Source organism: Carettochelys insculpta, chromosome 18 (assembly GCF_033958435.1).
Source record: "Carettochelys insculpta isolate YL-2023 chromosome 18, ASM3395843v1, whole genome shotgun sequence".
Taxonomy (NCBI): Eukaryota; Metazoa; Chordata; order Testudines; family Carettochelyidae; genus Carettochelys; species Carettochelys insculpta.
In genome coordinates, this window is record NC_134154.1 from 12,498,809 (window position 1) to 12,521,724 (window position 22,916).

The window sequence follows — 22,916 nt, forward strand, 5'->3', positions numbered from 1 at the left end:
AGCAGCAGTGGTGGAGGCAGGTCTGGTGAGTCCCAGGCGTTTGGTTTAAGTGGGTAGGGCCTGGGGGTGCCTGGCTCTGGGGGAAGGCATTGAGCCATGTATTATATATTTATTTTTATCTAACTATAGATAAATAGATACAAATAAATATATAACCTGTGGTTCTTTGCGCTCTATATACAGCTGTTTTGGCACTTAGACTCTAACTGGTTGGCCATCCCAACAGAAAACTTTGCATAACCCTCTCTGAGCGCTACAGACAGTACAGAGCACAGTGCTCAGTACTAAAGGTGAAACGCTTCCTATGTCATCAGCTGTCTTAACACCACTCCTGCCTCACCCGCACAAAAAGGGGATGTGTGTGTGTGTGTGGTGGGGGGGAGAAATCACACAGGACAATTATTTAGGATTCTTAACCTATTCTAATGTTTAAAGAAGCTTTTAAAGCGGTGGTGTCCAACACTAGCTGCATGTGGCAAAGTTGAATGTGGCTAGTTGGCTTGAACAATAAATATATTTTCAGAATAATGTGGCCAGTTTGCTCAAGCACTAACCACTATAGTGGCTCTTCCTTCAGAGCTTGTTGGACATTGTGGTAGGTTGTTTTTTTTTTTTTTGAAGGTCACAGCCAGTCAGTGCAATGGTGTTTTCGGATGCGGTCAGAACCATGTGGAGGAGGGGAGTAGCCACGTGTTGACTGTGAAATTTGCCTCTAAAGGATACTCACAGCTCAGTGTCTATCTCTGGAGACAAAGAAGCTTTTCCCAACCATACTGTACAGTAGAATTATAGTAAGCTCTCTATATTCCTAACATGGGTATTGCTTTGGGGTTTTTCTACCTTAACGCTTATGCAAAAGATGGTTCTCCTTTGTGCCACCTTAACTAAATACCTGTTTTCTCTCTCTCGTTCCAGATGCTGGAGAGCTCTCACGTCCTTTTGTCCACTGTTATCAGCTTGCTCTTCATTTTGCTGCTGCTAGCAGTGCTGATCAGAAACAATAGCAGGGCAGCCCTTCTGTGGCATGAAATAGTCCTGGGAAAAATAAACAACATCATCATGTCTCATAGCAAAGAAGAAAGGATTTTAAACTTTGTGCGCCAGAATGCAGTCAGAGGGGACGCCCAGAGTGTTGTGGACGCCATAGATTCGTACTGCTCCAAGAAAGAGTGGGCTATGAATGTGGGGGATGAAAAAGGTAATCACATCAGAGAAGCTTTTGAAAGCTACTTTTGAGCTGGAGACTGGCACAGTACAGGATATGTTATTCCGTCAGTCACTGCTGTGATTGGAAAAAATGCAGCCTCCTTGCTCGCCTCAATGGTGGTTATGTAAACATTCCTGCAAGGTGGTGGAAATCTCTGTGTGAGGATCCAGTCACCTGCACTGTGTGGTCATGGGACCAAATGTCCTTTTTTGATTTCCTCTGCATGTTGCTTTATAAGGGAGGGCTGGCGCCTGGGGAGTTGATAAAACAAAAAACTGTCTTGTATTCCTGCCAGTTTCTTGCTATGTTGCCTTGGAAAAGTCACTGACTTTCTGTACCTCCATTGTAACAGATCATAACTTATGTTCAGCAGAAGGTGTCCTTGAACTTTAATATGCTGGTATTTACAAAGCATTTTGAGATCCTTGATTGCAATGTGCAAACCATGAGCATTCAAATACAGCAAGTTGTGCATGTAGAAATAATAGCTATAGGCAGTGTATTTTTGAGGGAAGAGAGCTCACACATACGTAACGTACAGAAGAAGCTGTGCTATATACTGATAGGTGAATCTGACATTGTTGTCGCTTGTCAAGCATGAGCTCATTTGACCCTTAAAAGAACAGCCATACTGGGTCAGTCCATCCAGACCAGTAGCCTTTCTGCAGACAATAGCCAGTAACAGGTGCCCCAATGATCAAATGATATGTCTCCTGCCATCCACCTCCAGCCTCTGACAATCAGAGGCCAGGGACACCATTCCTACCCTTGGCTAATAACCTTTTATGGACCTAACCTCCATGAATTTACCTAGCTCTTTCTTAAGTTATGTTATAGCCCTAGCTTTCACAGTCTCATCTGGCAAGTAAGTGGTAAAAATTGTGCTTCTAGGGATACAGTCATTGTTTCACTACTTTGCATCTTAAAAAATTCATTTATTTCTCATGCAACTGTAGTAGTAGGCTTCTAACAGAGCCTTCCTGTGAATGCCAAATGTGTGCACTTCTCTTAGAACACGATCCTTTTTGTGTTTGAAGGCAGTGCAGAGGATTTGGAGGTCATTTTGAAGGTTAAACATAATCTAGGCTCAGAGGAGTAGCCATGTTAGTCTGTAGCTTCACGAGTAACAAGCAGTCCTGTGGCACTTTAGGGGTATGTCTGTCTACACTGCAAAGTTATTTTGAAATAACTTTGCGAGCATCTAAATAATTCAAACTAGCGGACAGCTTATTTCAAAATTGGTAAACCTCATTGTACAAGGAATAGTGCCTATTCCATGAGTGGACAGAAGATAAAGCCATAGTGTCCAATGGGTCTCTTGTGCCTGGATGCCCCATTTCAAAATAGCACTCATCTATTTCAAAATGCATTTTGTGTGTAGCAGTGTTATTTTGAAATAAGCTATTATGGAAAATCTCTTCGGTCATGTCTACACTGGTACAAATTTTCGAAATAGCCATGCTAATGGCTGTTTCAAAGCTAACTAATGAGGCACCGAATTGAACATTCAGCGCCTTATTAGCATGCTTCTGACCACAGCGCTTTGAAAGCACCTCTTTCAAACATCCACGGCTCAGCGCGACTACATGGGTCCTTTTTGAAAGGACCCTGCACGTTTCGAAATCCACTTATTCCTGTCAGCTGACGAGAATAAGGTGCTTTCAAAACGAACCCCCGTGTAGCCGTGCTGAGCTGTGGGCATTTGAAAGCGGTGCTTTTGTAGCGCTGTGGCCAGAAGGGTGCTAATGCGAATGAGGCGCTGAATATTCAATTCAGCGCCTCATTAGTAATCTTTGAAATGGCCATGCTGATGGCCATTTCGAAGATTTGTACCAGTGTAGACACAGCCTTTCAGAATAGCTTATTTCAAAATAACACTGCTGTGCAGACACAGCCTTAGAGCCTGACAAACGTATTAGGTCACAGTTAAAAACCCTGAGGAAGTGGGTCTTAACCACGAAAGCTCATGTAACTTTGTTAGCCTCTAAGGTGCCAAAGGACAGCTTATAATAATCTAGGGTTTAGAAGATGGTAAACTTGCACTTGTAAATCTTAGTCAAAGGGGGCCAATGTGGGGTGGAAGAAGTAGCTGCTTATATCTATGCACACATTGTTGAAGCTCTAACCCTGGTAATATTTGGCCATGTTCTCAGGTGATTGCTTGGACAAATGCTCTGGTTTTCAGTAGAAACTTGCTTGAGTGAAAACAAAGTGAGGTTCTTAATTATCCCACAATTCACTAAATTATATAATGACCCTCTCTTGGATTTATTTAGTACTTCTCATCTTAAACAGCTCCAAAACTCCTGACAGGAGTAGCTTCAAAGCTCAGTACACAGCGCACAGATATACCACAGTTACCAAACTCCCCAAATTGGGGATTTGGCTAGGGCTAACACCCTGGGATCGTTTAGTGGCCCCAAGTGGCCTGGACATTGTCTTATCGCTCATTTGCAACAACATTTTCAATGGTTTGCTGCTAGGACACTAATTCAATACTTGTTGAGAAGGACACAGGTCACCCACTGAATCACCAGCCTGGATTCCTAAACTGCCCTAGATTTCTTTGGAGGCTTCTTACATAGATGCTGGAACTGGGGGCTTAGCACCCCCTCCTCCCCATTTTGAAGTGGTTGGTTTCCATTATATACAGGGTTTCCAGTTAGGTTCAACAGCTCTCATCCCCTTCTCATCCAAGTATCCCTTGCCTCTCATCCAATTATTGACCAGAAATGTCAGCGGTGAGATCATATCCCAAAAAAGCACATAACACCACACCAGTCTATGACTACCAGCCATCCCTAATCTACCATAAATTGGAACAATCTGCTATATAGATGACTGATTGCATTTATTAAAGCAGATAATCCCATAAGTAAGCATTGAAGACAGACTCGCAGGTGTAGCACAAGCATTTAGAAAAATACACTGATGGTGTATATGTTCTGTTATTAAAACCAGATCCAATGTTACTTCTTCAGCGCCATGATTAAATTACTTCATTTTGCTTTTGCTGGCTACGTTGCTTTTTTATTTATTTATTTTTTGTCTGACAATTGTTTTGGAAGAAAATTTTCATAGGAGTTCAGCATAAAAAATATTATTGTTTGGTGGTCCATGGTCTCAAAGAGTTTAAGAAACACTTCCAGTGTATCTTTCCCTTTCTCCCAAGTTCTCTCTCCCTCCTGCTTCTCTGTCTGTCTTAATGCATTTCCTCCCACATTTTCTGTTTCTTTTTTCGCCTTCCTTTTAATCGCCGTATTCTGTCCTAGTCTGCCCCTCCACCCTCATTTTCCCATTTCCATCTGCTGTCACCCTTCCTTTTTCTTTAGCATTTTTCAATCCACCTTGCCATTTATACTCTGCGAAGCTTTTGAAGTGCTTTCCGTGGCTATGTCTAGATTAGATCGATTTGTCGGCAGAATTTTTTGTCAGCAGATATCTTGTGACAAAACTTCTGTCGACAGATTGCGTCCAGACAGCAAAGCAGATTGAAAGCATGATCCACGTTGTTGACAGAGAGAGGCCAGACTGCTTGGCCACTCTGCTGGTAAACAGCCACCTGAAACCACAGCAGACAGGGTCATAGGTGACCATTCCCTTCCAGGAGCCTATTCAAGACACTCCCTTAAAGGGGCCCCCTCAGCCATCCGTTCCGTGCCTGTGCTGCAGGTGTGCCTACCTCCTTGAGGGACAGCGCAGCTAGACCAGGGCTTCACGTGTTTCTGGGAGACACTGCTCATCCCAGGGAGCTATGGTGCCAGAATAGCCCCCTGGGCTTGTGCTGGCCCCCACCCAGAGGTGCTTCAGCAGCTGCTGCAACTTGTGACATCTGTCCCCTTCTTTCACACGGAGGGCAAGACCGAAACCACCTGCGTGGACCTTGCTGTGGCTGCAGGACGGTCACACCTACACCAGACCCCCTCCCCCAAGTTACACAGGCGCATCTGGAGGCATCTCACCAGTTACGACTGGTGGGACCAGCTGGTCATGGGGCAGTGGAATGACAAGCAGCAGTACTAGAACTTCGAAATGCAGAAGGCCACCTTCCTGGAGCTCTGTGCCTGGCTCACCCCCACCCTCTGGAGCCAGGACATCCGGCTGTGGCCTGCCATCCATGTGGAGAAGTGGGTTGCAGTCACCCTCTGGAAGCTTGCCACTCAGGAGAGCTACTGCTCGGCGAGCAGCTGGTATGGCATGGGGAAGTCCAGCGTCGGGACCCACCTCATGGAGGTGAGGTAAGGCACTCTCAGGCTGCACTCCCTGCATGGGGATGGGGGGACCCTCAGTAAGCTGGGTTAAGGATGCGAGGGTTTGGGGTGAGGAGGAAGCCCAATCCCTGGGGTACTGGGCCATCCCACCCTCTCACAGCCCTGCTGCTGGGCAGGGGGGTGTCATGGAGAAGGGTGTCTTGGAGATCTTGGGGGACCAGGGATACCCTGAGCACCCAGGGACTTCCTCCCTCAGTCCCTGATGTGTGTGTTTGGTTCCCTCCCTCTGCAGGTCATGACAGCCATCAACACCATCCTACTGCAGAGTGTCATCCGTATGGGAGACGTGGATGCAGTCATGGCTGGATTTGCTGCCCTGGGGTTTTCAAACTGCATGGAGGCTATAAAATGGGACCCACATCCCAATCCGTGCCCTGGAGCATAGTGTGGCCAAGTATATCAAACACAAAGGCTACTTTTCAGTGGTGCTGTGGCTTAGGTCAACCGTCACAAACAGTTCACGGACATTTGCATCGGGTGGGCAGGCTGGGCACACCTATTTTGACAACAAATCCCACTAGTGTACACATAGCCCATGTGGAAAAGCTGCACAAGGAAAAAAATTAACTTTCTGTTTGGTTTGCCTCTGCAGGCTTTCCATGTATAAAGCACCACGTCATGAAAATAGAGAGAAACCGACCAAAGTTTATTGAACTGGGAGTTTTATTGGCACCTCACAGCAAGATCTTGTGGATTTCTGTTATCTAATCAGTTTCTCTTATATCAGCAAAGGACTCGGTGCAGAAGCAAACACATATTCAGCAAATTCCTAGTTAGCTTACACATGGTCTGAAATGAGAAACTGCCTAGAATCCAACATTGCTAAAGAGTTTGCCTTTGCAATAAGCTCTGACCAGTGCCTATATGGGTTGTTCCACTCACTGCAATTAGAGTGGACTTGAATTGCAGTGCGATTTTTAAATGGGAGTGTATGTGGATTAGGCTGTATCTGGCCTATGGCTGGCAGTTTAAAATCTACACAATTTTTTCCCCCTGATTTAGCAGGTGGGTATTAAGAGCTGCAGCGTGCATTGCTTCACGGTGCCCAACAGTGTCTAGGATATGTGATATGCTGACAAACCTGCAATACAGTGAGTGCCAAGGGGTAGTGCTCCCGCAGGATGAGCAACATCCCAAAGTTATTTTTTAATTTCTAAACCTTGAAGACTAAACAAGGCCGCCCAGTTACAGATTGCAACATCACACCAGTATGTACCCAAGAGAGGCATAACTAGTACAGGACAAGGTGCATGCCAACAGTGTTTATCTAAACAGCTCAGGTGGCTCACGCAACATGACATAAAAGGCTAAATACCTTCAGGTGCTCATTTAGATTCAGGTGTTGGTGTTTGTGTTTCATGGGACCATAGAACATTAAAGTCAGAAGAGACTTCTGCCATGGAATTCATTTATTTGCAAGGATTGGATATAGTTTCCAGTTTTAGTTATTTACAGTTGGATAATGGCTCCTGGACTTTCTAGTAGGAATAGATGGAGCCAGTGTCAGCTGACTAGACATTTCCTTTTACAGTCAATATTTATTAACTTAAAAATCTTACATGAAGGCCGCCAAATGTAATATTATTAACAAAATGAACGCTCTCAAAGTTTCAGTAGTGTCCATTTCATGAATGTGGATAAATTTTGCAACAATTAAACTCCTTTATGAAGTGTTGTATTTTTCACTCAAAACTATGCTAAATGTTACTTAATGCAGATCCAGCTTCACTTGAAAATGTGAGGGCTTTTAGAATATTTTAACCGCTTCTAAGTACTTATTTTTCTTTGAAAATTTAAAATGTGAAGCCGCAGTCAGGTGGTCAGTTTTCACAGAGTAATATAAGACATTCTACTTCCTGAAGTTGCCCTAGTGTAGAAGAAAGAAAAAAATTGTGAAAACATTTACAATAGTATTTCAGCTTCACATGGGCCCCATTGATACAATAAGCAGCAGTTTCATTAGAGGTATTTGTAGGAGGTTTCTTGTCAATTCCCTGACATTTCAAAATGAATCTCATTTTAAGTGACAGACAGTCTGCAAAAGAAGCCTTGTGTAATTTATCACCAGTCATCACATTTTGAATCTCTCTCTAGCAGCTTAGAAAATTAACTTGTAAGATGCCATCCCACAAGCATTCCATCCTTATTTGATACAGTTGGATTTAATCCAAGGTTAACCTGCTTCTCTTTGATTCAGGTTTGATTCTAGATAAGATAGTGCAAGAGACAAAGCCATCAGTCGCGCTGGAGCTGGGAACGTATTGTGGCTACTCTGCTGTGAGGATTGCTCGGCTGTTGAAGCCTGGCGCTCACTTATTGACTATCGAGTTGGACCCTGTCTTCGCTGCTATTGCCAAGCAGATGATTGAGTTTGCTGGAGTGCAAGATAAGGTACACCTTGTTCTTCTGTGGCTGGTGAATGAGGGGACTAAGTAGATGTTATGTCAGAAGAAATACTGGTATTTCACCTCTTATATTTAGGCTAACAGAGCAATATTTTAGCCGTGAACTGACATGGCATTTGAGTTTATCTGTGTGGTAGATGTGTGAAGTTGGGAAACATCCATTAAGATAACTTAGTAATTAGCAAAGCGAGATAATAAGACAAACTATCAGATTGTTGCTGTATAAACCCATGGTAGGCTCACATCTTAAATGCAGCATGCAGATCTAGTCTCCCTATCTCAAGAGATATATTGGAACTGGAAAAGATACAGAAAGTGACAATAACAATTGTTAGGGGTAAGGATAACCTTTCATATGAGGAGAGATTAATAGAACCAGGACTTTTCAGCTTGGAAAAGAGATGACTAAGGAGGGAAATGACAGAGAGCTATAAAACTGTGGTGGTTTGTGGTAAAAAGCGAAAAAGGAAGTGCTATTTACCCTCTCTCATAATGCAAAACTTAGGGGTTACCAAAGGAAATTAATAGGCGGCAGGTTTGAAACAAACAAAGGAAGTACTTCTTCATACAATGCACAGGCAACCTGTGGAACTTCTTGCCAGAGGATGCTGTGAAGGCCAAGAGTATAATAAAGATTAAAAAAAAGAACTACATGAATTCATGGATGGTAGGTTCATTAGTGGCTCTTAGTTAGGATGGGCGGGGATGGTGTCCCTAACTTCTGTTTTGTCAGAAGCTGGGAATGGGCGAAGGGAATGGATCCGTTGATGATTAACTAGTCTCTTCATTCCCTCTGGGGCACCTGGCATTCATTGGCTATTATTGGCAGACAAGATGCTGGGCTAAATGCACCATCGGTCTGACCCCGCATGGCTGTTCTTATGTTCTTAGAATAGTGCAATTCCAATCTATAACAGGGTTTGGAAAGAGATTGGCACTCAAGTGAGAGCTGGAATTAGACTTTGAGATTCCCATAACTGCATGAGCTACTCTCAAGTTTCCAGCTGTCGGAGACAGAACAAAGATACGTAGCAGCACATACAGGAACTGTGAGTTAAATCAAAAGCTACCTAGTGTTGGGAAGCATTCAGATTTCTTTCTCAAGGGTTGTCCTGTTTTCTAGTAAGTGGTTATCCATGGAGACCAAGGGCTGTTTATCACACTGGGAATGGCTGGATTCTTTGCCTTATAGGTGTGTATCTACTGACTCATCACCGGAGCATGTTAAGGCGATTCTCTGACAAGTTGTTGGCTAGGGGAGTGTAAGGCAAAGGCTCTGAGGAATGACCCAGCAGCCAGAACATACAGACTCCCTCACCTTTCAGTTTTGCTCAACCCATAGGGCACCCGTATAGCAAACACTAGTGCCACAGTTCCTCTCAAACCAGTAGAACTTGGGCTGATAACCAAGTAATTGGGGCACATGCTGCTTCCCTGCCTGCACCTTCTTCCGATGAGCCCTCTAATTTTTTCTATCCCTAGCGGAATACCTTTTGTTATGTGCACCTAGGTATGTGTGGACGTGCACCACTAATAGAAGCACATGCTTCTGGCTGGGGGCCTTTCTGCTAATCAGTTGGGCAGAACCTGAATCTTGCCTAGGCAGCCACCCAAGCACTCAGCTTACAGGGAACGCTGCCTTCTGCTGCGGCCAGGTCTATGCTTCAGATTTTGCCCATGTGGCTGTGAGCGATGGGTGATTAGGACTGACAGCTGATTGGCAAAAGGCCCTAGTGTAGCTGCAGTTCTGTGTTTACTGGGGCTGCATATTTACTTGGGGCTGGAACAAGCTATGCTGGGAAAAGCTGTTTTGCCCGTACGGGTTGTACCCTCCTGGTCTGGCACCCTCGGACTACAGAATCTGCCAGACAAAGGGAGGTCAGTGCTGACCCCTCTGCTGCTGCCAGCTGCAGGGCTCTGCTCCAGCATCAGCAGAGAGGCTGGCGTTGACCAAGTGGAGGATGCGGACCCGGGGAGAGGCAGGGTGGATGTGGAATCCCATGCGGGAGCACATTAAGCCCCACAGCAGCTGGGCCATGCTCCCAGCTGCAGGCTCCACAGCCTCCTGCCTCCTCCCCCAAGCATCTCCAAGCCCCACTACCACAAATGAGCTACTTGCAGCACTCCAGAAGCTCTGGGAGGATGTGGGAGGAGTTGCCGAGCACAGGGCTGGCTTTGCCTCGTGAGGGCTCCAGCCCCAGAGCACCCACCAGGACACCAGACTACAGATGTTGTTGGCTTATGGAAGTCCAGACCATAGAGGTTGAACCTGTATTAGCTGCAGCCAGAGCAGGAAGGCTTTGCTGGTGTAGTATCCCAGAACCTATGCAGGGAACACCTATGCAGACGTGGCCTGACTGTGCAGGAGGAGAACGGATTCGTTGCTTTACATGTTCTGCCTGCAAGCTCTGTTCCACACTAAATAACCCCAATCACTTTAACCTCTCTTTCGCACATTGTTTGCTTGGGGCAAGGTTTGATGGAGATGTGACTGCAATTCCAGTCCAAGCCACACGCTGTTTTTGGCATGGGCTTCCCATGTCACCAGCAGAGAGTCATTTTGCCCAGCAGAGCCAAGGTCACAAACGTCTTATAATTGCACATAGGAAAAAAAAAAAAAAAAAAAAGATAATTGAGTCAATTTATCAAAAAAGCCCATGTGATCCAAAGCCTGCCAGCGGCCGACGTTATCCACCAAGGCTATTAACATGATAGCAGAAATCTGACTGCGATTTAAAAGGTGAGGGGTAATGTGCTTACCACAAGGTGCAAAGACCAACAGGAAATGAATTTGCTTTTTAGGTGACAATTCTGGAAGGTTCTTCAGAGGTAATTATCCCGCAGCTGAAGAAAAAGCATGAAGTGGACACAGTGGATTTTGTCTTTCTCGACCATTGGAAAGAGAGATACCAGCCAGACACTGTCCTGATGCTCGTGAGTTGGAACAATTTCAGCCCCGAGACCCGCGTAGCAAATATCCAGTTAGCCGTAAGATCTTCCCAGATCATTTGGGAAGCGCGCGTTCTCGCTAGCTGCAGCGGGTGCTCATGGGGGAGCTTTGACAAGCAGCCAGCCATATGGGGCTTTGGGGATAGGCTCCCACCCGTGCTACATTCCCTCTGCTCTCCCATTGCTCTCAATGAGAGTTGAAAGTGCTCACAACTTCCAGGGATTGTTCAGCTCCTGGCTGGTTCTTCCTGCATGGAAAGGCTGGAAGCTAAATATCCAGTGAGAACCACCCACAAAGGCTGGGGCGGGGCAGCTTTGGGTCCGAACCTCATGACCTAAGTCTTTCCCTATTAGATTAAGCCAGGACACCTGATCTGTGTGTCCTGAATTTTGGAGGAGTTCAGATTCCCAGCCCAGCCTTCAGGCTTCCAATTTCCTGGTGCATTGTGACTAGTGTGGAGGTACTGGGGGGCACCAGCCAGGTGCCATTGCCCCTCCCCCTCCCTGCCCATGCTCCAACCCCTTCCCACCCACACCCCTCCCCTTGTTTCACTCCCTATCCACTTCCTGCAGAAGCACCTTGCTGCTTCCAATGAGTGCAAGGGGAGGGAAGGGTGGCACCAGTGCTTTTTTTGCGCCAGTACTGAGTACTGGCACCTCAGCAGCCCCAGACATGGGACTGGCTGGGGTGGAGGGTGGGGAGCTGGCTGAGTACCTGGATGGCACATGGCCACCTGTGTGACCCCACTTATCACTCCTGCCTGGTGGTAAACACCTCTCACTCGGCTGCCGGGGCTTGTGCTGCTACCAGAGCTCCTTAAAGGAAATCTGTCTTTAGAGAATGTTTGTACCACCTTTCCATGAATGCTGGGAATGTCCTTACCATCCAGTTGGCTATAAAGTAGCCCTTAGCAAAGGAGAGACTATTCCTAGGACCATGCCAGGCTCTCGCACCAGGCAATGCCATTCAGATGCTTTCCACCCATAGCTAGATGTGGGGACAGATTTTGTCATCCACATAGGTAACAATTAATGACACTTCATTATAAAATTTGGAGGCTATTACAGCAATAGCAAATTATGGGTTGGTTTTAAACAGATAGGTAGTGACAAACGAGGGACCCAAGGGTATTTCCAAATGTCACTGAACAGCCCAGTGCTAATCACAGCCTCTGTGCTTATGAAAACAGCCCATCTCATCACAGCTCAACAGCACCATTAGACCTGTGATTATCTCTAGAACAAAATGACAAACTGGCGTGCAATGCCATTTTTCCAGTGGCATTCAGTGGTGCAGGAGCACTTTGAACGGTGAGAGTGCTGAAAGCCAGCCCCCTTCCCCCTGAGCGGGGTACGCATGGGGCTGGGAGCAGGGCCCTGAGGCTGGCAGCCTGAACCTTAGGCAAGGGGGATGAGCAATGGATCTGAGGGTACTGCAGCATCCCTCAGACCTCTAGTTCCTGTGTCTATGGCTATTCTCCACAAGTAACTACCCCCACTCCCTGTGAAGGCTGACTGCTCTGCCTTCGTCCCATTCTTCCTCCTTTCCATAACACCCTGCTTAGAGAATACAAGCTCTCTGGCCTAGGCTCCTGTATTTGGTCATTTTTCCTCTCCCCTCCGCACACAGCTGTTTGAAATGTAGAGGGTTTCTTTGGGACTTTTTAAAAAAAACTCACCTTTGAATTTACCCATCAGTAAATTCGTCCTGGGAGACTGTAAATATTTTGTACTGAAATTCCTTTGCCTCCTGAGAATGTTAAACTGGCTCTGTCATTGTTACCGTAGCTCCCAGCTCTTTGGAGCTGCTAAAGCACCATTTCCAAGCACCCAAAACAACTAAAACAAAGGATTAGCTCCAAGCTGCTCAGACCACTGTTGGATGTGACTGCAAACCGCGGTGTCGTTTTTGCCTGTTCTCATGAATCACTGCAGTGTAGGAGGGGCCGGGGATTGCAGATGGAGTGGCCAAAGGCAACCCTGTGGACATTTCTCCAAGCTAGCATTCTGCACTTGTTAGGGAACAGGCCAGGGGGGTGTCCCCCCAAGCCATTCCGCCTTCACACAGGTCGAGAAATGTTCCTTGCTACAAGGAGCAGCCGGCCTGGGAACCACAGTGGCTATGTATACACGAGCCAAAAACTTCGAAATGGCTATGCAAATGGCCATTTCGAAGTTTACTAATGAAGCACTGAAATACATATTCAGCACTTCATTAGCATGCGGGCGGCCTCGGCGCTTCAAAATTGACGCGGCTCACTGCCATGCGGCTCATCCAGATGTGGCTCCTTTTCAAAAGGACCCAAGCTACTTTGAAGTCCCCTTATTCCCATCTGCTCATAGGAATAAGGGGACTTCGAAGTAGGTGGGGTCCTTTCAAAAAGGAGCCCCATCTGGACGAGCCGTGCAGCGGCGAGCCGCGTCAATTTCGAAGCACTGTGGCTACCTGCATTCTAATGAGGCGCTGAATATGTATTTCAGTACTTGATTAGTAAACTTCGAAATGGCCATTTGCATGGCCATTTCGAAGTTTTTGGCTTGTGTAGACGTAGCCTATAAGGCAAACCAAACCGGCCACAAAGAGCCCCTCTGCTGCCTTCCTGGCCAGCCAGAAGTTACACAAGCAAATCCCTCAGGCACGCCAGCTTCCCTTGTGCCACAACCAGTCTTCCTCCTTACACAGATGAGAGATTATGAAAACTAATCTCAGTAAATAACGGTCTTTCCAACTCAAAAGAACCAGCCATGTTCCCAGGTCAATATGCTTAGATCTTACCCAAAACAGCACACTGTGCCAATCCTTTAGAAACTAAAATCTAAGGCTAGTGCTGCACTCACCTCTAGTGCTGGCAGTTTGATGCAAATGAAGAGTTTTGAAAATGCAAAATGAGCTCTCATTTGCATATTTGAGTGACTCATTTGCATATACACAACAGAAAACAAGCCGTAAAGCGGTGGGTCTACCAGCAAAAACACCCTGTGTCGTCAGCCCCTTATCCCTGCTGTCAGAACCACGTCGTCATTGCTTGTTTTCTGCTATGAACATGCAAATGAGCCACTCAAATATGCAAATGAGCAGACATTTTGCATTTTCAAAACTGCTCATTTGCGTCAAGCTGCCAGCAGTAGGGGTGAGCATGTAGCACTAGCCTAAAGGTTTATCAATAACAAGAAAGAGAGCAAAAGAAATATGGTAACAGTAACAATTATTAAAGTGGTCAAATTACATACATTCATCGTGCATTTCTTAATGCAGGCTGCAGCAGGCTGCTCCCTCTTCATATTCTCTGGAATACATGCATTGTCAGGCTGGGTCAGCAATTCATTCAGGTGCACTTCATAGTAGAGTTGTTCCTGCGAACTGCAAAGTGGAGACAAAAATGGAGATTGCAAACGAGATGGAGTGATCCCAGGGCCCCCCCTTCTGCTCTTGCCCATGTGGAGGGAAATCCATCGTTCCTCACTGTCTAAGAGCAGGTTTTTAATGAACAGTCATATGAGCATTGTCATTTGCCTGTGTCCCTTTTTTGGGCATTGTGCCATTGGCAGCATCACAGATGACCTATCCCCAGCTAAATTCCTGAGAGGTGGATTAGGGTAATGCGAGGTTAAGTAATGCTTTACCAGACTGGGAGGTTGCCCCCCCACCCTCCCCGACTGCTGTTGCCCAGAATGTAACATTCTAATGCAGAGCCAATCTCATAACTTCACATACACAAATGATACAGAGCTATAAGCAGATTAAGTGAATTACCCGCTTTCATTAGACACCTCACTTGGCCCACTTGACGCAGGATTTGGTGCAACCTTGGGAAAGTGGTTACACTAGTGGTGCTCACGTTCATTTTAAAATCCAAAAACATCACACTGCTTTGGCTGGAAACAGCTCCATCCCTTCCTTCTCACATAGTGCTGAAAGGCTGCTGCTGGCTATGCTAGGGTATGAATCCTGACAGCAATCTGGGGAGGGACGAACCATGACTCTGCATGACCCCCGACATGTCACCTTGAGAAAATGGGGCAGCAGGCATGTGGAGAGGCAGGTCTATCCTGGCGGCCCAGCCAAGCATGGAGAGTAGAGAGCACGGGGCAAGGAGAGTTGTCAGGTTGGTCAGTGGCCCCCAGCCCCACGTGAGAGAGCTGCGTGGGAGTGTATGTATGTGTCACTTAAAGGAAAGACGGTAAATGCGATACCACCTATCTGGCGGGGTGTGTGTGTGTGTGTTTAAACAGGCTCAGTCAATTTGAAAATTTGCACTGCTAGTTCTGATTGATTGCTGTTCAACTCACTTGAGGCCCAGATGGCTCGTATTGAGCACAGGGAGAGATGAGCACCCTAGGGCTGCAGCTTTACATTTGTTAAAGATTGGATGCTCAGGTATATGGCAAGTTAGTTGTGCCCCTTGAATTCTTGGTAACACACCAGCCTCGCCCTCTTTGGGCACCAGCTGTGCTCTGTTGCCAGCTAAAGCAGCCAAAGGTTGGATGGGCTTGAGGAAGATTGAGAACAGTAAATTTCAGTCCAGTTTTTCCACTAATGAACCAGAGGCCCAGTTGTGACTCTGCCACCCAGAATGCCAGACAGCCAACGTTCCCTGTAAGCTGCACACTTGTGTGGTCACTCAGAAGAGATTCAAATGCCTCCCAGCAGATTAGCAGAGAGCCCCGTGCAAGGATTTTTGTTTCTAGTGGTGGCACACGTGTACATAAAGTTTATTCCACACACAGATGGGAAAGGTTAGAGGGAACGTTGCAAGCAGCCCCCTCTCTGGGGGCTTCAGTCGCTTCTGCAAGATGTCAACATTCATCTGACATTAAGAGGAATAATTAAGTCTCCACGCATATGAAGAACTCCTTCCAAATGTGAATTATGCAGAGACAGCCAGAAACAGTAAACAAGAGGAGTGGATCTGTTCCCCATTCATTGCCAGGATTGTTGCATCTGAATCCTAATGACATCCATTTACTATCAGCATCATTAACTATTTTACTGCTAATGATGTCAGCAGATGGATTCAGCTTTTCAGCTGTTGTGTGCAGAATGTGTGTAGTCACTGCTATTTTTTCCTGATCCAATTGATGTTAGCATGTTCGGACAGGAATTCACCTTAGCACGAGCTGTCACTAACATGCGCCTGCATTGCACCTAGGAATTGTAAATGCTGTCTAAAAATCAACAGATTCTTCAACTTTCTCCTCCTTTCTAGGAATGTGGCTTGCTGAGGAAGGGCTCTGTTATTCTGGCAGACAACATCCTCTGCCCTGGGGCACCAGAGTTCATTAAATACGTCCGCAACAACAGCCGTTTTGAATGTACCAACTTTCCGTCACATGTGGAGTACCTGCGTACGGAGGATGCCATGGAGAAAGCTGTGTTTTTGGGATAAAGGGACCCACTGGCATCGAACTGTTGTTTCAAGCGGTGTAACTCTGTCCATGCTTCAAGTTTAGCTTTCTATACTTTTGGGGACTGTAATTAAAAAACGTTATAATGAAGATGTCTTTAGAGAAGAGGGGAGCCCAAGGTTAAAAAGTATGTGTAGAAATAGGGTAGGCAGCCACAGATGAGAGGGAGCAGCCTGGATTTTTCAAATGGCTCTCTCTCTCCAGGATGGTATGCATGGGCTTAAGGCATTCTGCTTTTTGCCAAATGGCAACACTGGTCACTTGCCTGTGATTTCAAACCCTAACAGCCAAGATTGAAACAGAAAATCACAGCAACTGCCCAGTCTGCGTCCCCAAGCCAAATCATATGAATTGCTTCTGAGAGAGAGAGAAACAGTGTTCAGGGAAGGAATATTTCAGCCACTTGGATTTTGCTAAATAACTAGCAGCGTGCTGCTGTGAAGCAACATCTTACATCACATATGTTGCTAAATATTCATTGTGTCCAATGCTGGGGAAAATAAAACAAAACAGTTTGACAGTGGGCAAGGTGATTGATATGATTGTAGGGGAGAGGACAGGAAGGCTATAGGAGATTAAATGGGTGAAAATATACATTTGCGGCTTCCTTTTAACAGACATCAAGAGAGCAGCTTTTTTTTTTTTTTTTTTTTTTTATAACAAATGGCCAAATGCACATAAATTGCCAAGACCTTGACAAACTGCTGTTTTTCTAACCCTTTGCATTATACATAACCAGCGTACGCTCTTTGGGAACAGGATATGCTTCCTACTTGGGGCCAGGAGCTGCATAAATGTAACGTGTGGGCTAATGATTTATAATAGGACACAACAGGCTGTGCCTTTCTGGGCAATTATTGTACTTCCTGGGTCGTGCTCCCATTACAGTTATACTAAGGATTATTATTTAGGTACCAGGCTAACCTGAAGTGGCTTTCATTCACCTGAATGGTGCAGTAACTCCCTGGCAGGGCACTTCTCAGTGTGTCCCATTGCTTTTACACGACTGAAATTTAAAATTCGTAAATAAAAATGAAAGGGGAAAAAAATGACGTGCGTATACGTGACTGTTTTCTTCCACACGGAAGCTCCACAGCACTTCTGCTGTTGGTGGCAAGCCCTGGAGCAGCTATAGCCATGGACCCCTGTATTCTAAAAATCAGTAGAAAGCATCGCTTCTCCCCTCCCACTTTGTAGTGGTGCGATAGCCCACTCCAGCAGGGAGATGGTTAAAAGCAGGCAGGAGGAAGCCAGCACAAAGCTGACTTATCAGGATGAAGAGCAGTCAGCCAATCAGGGCCAGGCTGGGACCTATAAAGGCCACAGAGGAGAGAGGAACTCCCTCAGCCTGACCAGCAAGGGAAAAGGAGCGGGGTTCCAGTAGGGAAGGCAACCAGCAGCCCCTGGGAGAGCAGTGCTGGGCCATCTCTCTGGTTCCCCTGAGCAGTTCCCAGGCTGTGGCCTTGAAACAAGGGCTGAAAGGTGCAAGGGTCACAGTGAAGTGGCCCCGGCAATGGGAGCAGTCAAGGGCAGAGGACGAGGGCAGGACAAGGCTGCTGCCAGAGGGTCCCCTGAGTCAGGAACCAGAGTTGTGGGCAGGTCTGGATTTCTCCCCCCACGTCCACCTCCCTTTGCACCTAGTCACCACAGAGCATGGCCTTTACAGACTGCAGCTTGCCCCTGAGGCCAGGGACTAGAACGGAGTGGTGGGCACTGCTGGAGAGACCACTACAGACCAGAGGCTCAACATGGGTCTAGAGCCAGAGGGTGGAGACTGGAGAGCTGGGTGATGAGGGGCAAGACGTCGCTCAGAAGGCGCTGCACTCCAGGGACTGAGCTAATTTCTAGCGTGACCAGCAGGAGATGCCAAAGTAGAGAGTCAGAACTATTCAATAGAGCCATATTGTTTAGCCAGCTGCTTTTGCAGGTCGCCTCCCTGAAGCGTTATTAATACTGGCTCAGGAGCTGGAGAGAATCGCGTCTCCCAGGCAGTGAAAAAGAGCTTGACAAAGACCTCAAACAGTACAACCAGCACTGAGAGCAAGTTCTCCACTGATGTAAGATCAGATTGAAACGGATAGAGGTAACTGTAGGAAACCAACGTAAAGTGAGGAGTCACTCCAGTGCTAGCTGCCAGCCGATCCACAAGCCTGACACTGCTCTGGTGGCTCTTCAGGCAGGTATAGCACTCACAGGAAGAACACTCCAGGGCTTGGCACACTCTCCTGCCTGACAGCATTGACTGGTACACCCAGCCAAAAGGGAACCAGCCTAGAGGAACACCGCCCCGCCTCACTTTTATCATGTTTGTCTTAGCCCCACCCTTTAAAGGAAATAAAACTGACCAAAATGTGGGTGTAAACAAGCAGGTTATTGATTCAACAACTCAACAAAGTGAATAAAAGATAAGCCAAGGGATATAAAAAAGAGGAATAATGAGGACCCCCACAACTAACAGTAAGTCACAAAGGAATGGAATGCTGACCATGCCTCAGGTGGCTTCCATTCCTGTCCCTGCATCCTGTCCTGGGGAGGGAAGATTTCAGAAACCATTACCGCATCCTGCAGCTGAGGACCCTCACAGTGATGAGACAGCTCTGGATTCTGTCCTTAGTTGGCACTGGCAGGTAACGAACGCGTAGGCGATGTCGGCTCCTCAGTGATGGATTAGCTTGCTCTCTCTCCGTGGGTCATTGTGGGTCCATGTGTCTCCTTGGGGTTGAGGGGTGGCAGCTGGTAACACACCACTTGTCTGCTGGTATGCTCACCCTCCCACAACCAGATCTTCAGCATGGTGCTGGAGTGGTCCCCTGAGCAGCTCCAAAACTCTGCTACTCGGAAGGGCTGCCCCTTGCATCTGGTGAGGCAGCCCTTGAATAGCCAGTTGTTACAATGCAGAACTCAGGTCACATGCCTGTCTAGTTTCCTGCCAAAAAATCAAGAGGGCAGGAAAATGCCCTCAGGGTAGTAGGAGAAGAGCAGCCAAGATGGAGTCCAGGTTGTTGTTTGAACTTCCAAGATGGCGTGCCCATTGTGCCAAACACCAGAATTAATTTTACCAATTAAACCAGGGGCAACCGACTCCCCAAGCCTTAGTCTGATCCAGCCTTGTTCTCGTTCCTAGGCCTGCTCCTCCCTTGCTCTAACTGGACTCCTGAGTCTGGTTCCGAACCTTGGCTCTCATTACTAGGCCCCTCTTACCATGGCTGTGACCAAGGGGACTGACCATTCCCACCATGGTTTCCGACATGCAGCCCATTGTGGCTACTTACTTTCCAAAGAGACAAATAGTTCTTTCTCAAACAAACTCAGCTGGAGCAGACTCCTAAGTCCCTCCACTCCCGTACTGACTCTCCAGCAGTAGCCAATCACTGATACCAGGCTGGGAAGGGTTGCAATTGCTTTGAAAGGACAGGCTCATAATTCAGAATGATCTGGAGAAATGGTCTGAGGTAAACAGGATGAAGTTTAATAAGGACAAATGCAAAGTACTTCACTTTGGAAGCACAATCAGCTTTATACATATAGGCTGTGTCTACACTAGCCCAAAACTTCGCAATGGCCATGCAAATGGCCGTTTGAAAGTTTACGAATGAAGAGCTGAAATACATATTCAGCACCGCATTAGAATGCTGGCAGCCGCGGCACTTCGAAATTGACGTGGCTCACTGCTGCACGGCTCTTCCAGACAGGGCTCCTTTTCGAAAGGACCTGGCAACTTCGAAATCTCCTTTATTCCTACCTGCTGGTAGGAATAAGGGGATTTCGAACTTGCCAGGGTCCTTTCGAACAGGAGCCCCGTCTGGACGAGCCATGCGGCAGTGAGCCACGTCAATTTTGAAGTGCCGCGGCTCCCAGCATTCTAATGAGGTGCTGAATATGTATTTAAGCTCTTCATTAGTAAACTTCCAAATGGCCATTTCGAAGTTTTGGGCCAGTGTAGACGTAGCCATAGACTGGGAAGCAAATGTCTAGGAAGGAGCTCTGCAGAAAGGGACTTAGGGGGTCATAGGGGACAACAAGCTAAATATGAGTCAAGAGCATGATGCTGCTGCCAAAAAAGCAAACATGATTCTGGGATGCATTAACAGGTGTGCTGTGAGCAAGACACAAGAAGTCATTCTTCCGCTCTGCTCAGAGCTCATTAGGCCTCAATTGGAGTTGTGTGTCCAGTTCTGGGCACCACATTTCAAGAAAGATGTGAAGAAACTGGAAAATGTCCAGAGAAGAGCAACAAGAACGATTAAAGGTCTAGAGAACACAACCTATGAGGGAAGACTGAAAGAACTGGGCTTGTTTAGTTTAGAAAAAGAGAAGACTTAGCGGGGACGTGCTACCGGGTTTTCAAGTGCCTCAAAGAGGGTTACAAGGAGGAGGGAGAAAAATTGTTCTCCTTGGCTTCTGAGACTAGGACAAGGAGCAATGGGCTTAAACTGCAGCAAAAGAGGCTTAGATTAGACATTATGAAAAACATCGTAACTGTCAGGATGGTTAAACACTGGAATAAGTTACCTAGGGAGGGTGTAGAATCTCTATCACTGGAGATATTTTAGAGCAGGTTAGACAGACACCTATTGGGGATGATCTAGATGGTGTTTGGTCCTACAAAGGCCTCTTGAGGTCCCTTCCAGTTCTTGTGTTCTTTGATTCTATGAGGTGATGTCTTATAGTGCCCCTAGCTAGTAGGAAAATGCTGTACTGAGCATGGGTGTGTCATTCCTTTCTGAGCCTCTTGGGCAGCCACCTCTCCCCCTGAAATAAAATTGTAAACAACTGTAGGCCCCCTTTTACTATAGGCACATCTGACCTTCATTGGGCAGACCTTGTGGGCCGCAATCTAGCCTTACAGACTACAAGATCCATGACGCCACTGGCCACACGCAAGGGGCCACGTGCTCCCCCAAACGCTGTGGGCAGGAGGGCAAGGGACCAGAGCCTCTGGGAAGCCCAGGGGCCTAGCACTGGCAGCTGGAGTCAGGCCCCCCCCTCCACCCAACTCACTAGCAGTGGCAGGGGTAGAAGTGGAGCAACGTGGCTCTGCTCCCCAGAGCTGCATCACTCAAGGTAGGGGTGGAACCACTCTCTCAACTCACACCAGTGGGAAGTGCAGCAATGTGGCTGGGTGCTGGGAGAGCAGAGCCACATGGCTCCAACTCTCCCCACTTTTGCTGGTGAGTGTGAGGGGGCCTGACCCCTGACATCCAGGCCAGGCCCCCCCCCACTGCAGTGCTTGGAGGAGAATTAGAGGAAGAGGTGAAGGTCAGGCCAGGGCAGAGAAGGGGTGGGGCCTGACATAAAGGAGGTGTTGCCCCAGCCCTCTCCCAGGTGGTGTGAGGAGGAGGCATGTGGCTGGTAACCTCCCCTGTTCCCTTCCTCACCAGTCAACCTTGCATGATGCCTTGGGAAAAAGTGAGGGAATCCCTCTTCCAGGCAATGCAGAGAGGGCAAGTGCTGGGCTTCATTTTGCAGAGAGGAGCCAGATTGCTGGTGTGGAAATTCTTTCCAGACCAGGAGCGGCTGCTGGGAAGCTAGAGTCTGCTGTTAAGAGCCTGCGGGGAGCTTCAGAGGCTATTGGTGGTTGTCCCTGAGAGATTTTTGTTCTGCCTGGAGCTTACCAAGAGGGGCCCATAGGGAAGGAACTGGAACTGAGACCACTTGGCAAAATGGTTGCCAAGAGAGCACAGCCGAGAACCTGAATCTGAAGAGGCAGAGCGATCTCCACACTGAACTGGGACCTAGAGCTGCTGGCACATGGTGGGGGCAGCTCCCTTCTTCAGAGGGGTTGTGCAGCTAGTTGCTTTAGATGGAATAATGCACAGAACCTCCACAGTGCTGTCTCCACTCCAGCTGCAGATTTTCACACCTGTGCCTGGGATGCTGGAATCCAGGAGTGCTCACTCTGGAGTTGGGTAAATGCCAGCAGGGTAAATGCCAGTTAGAAAAGTTTTATTTATGCCTGTGTCCTCTGGTTGTTAATTGATTTTATAATTCAGAGTGATACTTAGTCTGTTAAACCCTATTTAGTTGTTAACTAGGTGTGTTAAAGCTAAGTTAAATAAATTTAAAGTATATTATTTGTAACTAGCAAATTTACTCAGTGCTGCTCAGGTCCTTAAATCAATAATAATGTGGGATTTTCTTCAGGCAATGAAAGAAAAATGTTCATGCTTATGGAGATATGTATATTTCATAGAACTGGAAGGGACCTTGAGAAGTCATTGAGTCCAGTCCGCTGCCCTCAAGGCAGGACCAAGCACCCTCCCTGACAAATTTTTTTTTAATTTTTATATACATATAGCTTTGCCCCAGACCCCTAAATGGCTTCCTCAAGGATCGAACTCACAACCTTGGGTTTACAAGACCAATGCTCGATGTTTGTGTTTTTCAAAACTTGCACACTCCTCACATCACCAGATCCCTGCCCCAAGCCTCTCTTTAATCCCCCCCAACATTCACTCCTGCACCTCCAACCACCCATGCCCTGAGCCCTTCCTCACGCCAACTCCAAGACCCTCACACCCTCAGCCTTGACTCCTGCTTTCCTTCACATCCCCTGCAACAGTGGTGTCCAATGGGAATTCAGAGCTCACCGCACTCAACAGTTGTCGTCTTTCCATATTCGCCCCATTATACTATAGGAACTTTACGGAGCCAGGCACTCCCCACCCTCTCTCTAAA

General features: G+C 47.1%; 1 protein-coding gene across 4 annotated transcripts in view; it reads left to right on the forward strand.

Moving 5' to 3' along the window:
* The window catches only part of COMT (catechol-O-methyltransferase), a 61,274-nt gene extending 44,347 nt beyond the window's left edge, over window positions 1–16,927 (forward strand). For 3 of the 4 annotated variants that reach the window (XM_075012915.1, XM_075012917.1, XM_075012914.1), the window contains exons 2-5: window positions 916–1,198; window positions 7,676–7,869; window positions 10,686–10,817; window positions 16,040–16,927. In XM_075012915.1, coding sequence (XP_074869016.1) covers window positions 916–1,198; window positions 7,676–7,869; window positions 10,686–10,817; window positions 16,040–16,219 — 789 coding nt within the window. In that variant the 3' untranslated portion in view covers window positions 16,220–16,927. Of the gene's footprint in view, window positions 1–644; window positions 792–915; window positions 1,199–7,675; window positions 7,870–10,685; window positions 10,818–16,039 lie in introns of those variants that run through there. The other variant, XM_075012916.1, reaches the window with a different exon arrangement.
* Window positions 16,928–22,916: the final 5,989 nt, after the last annotated feature.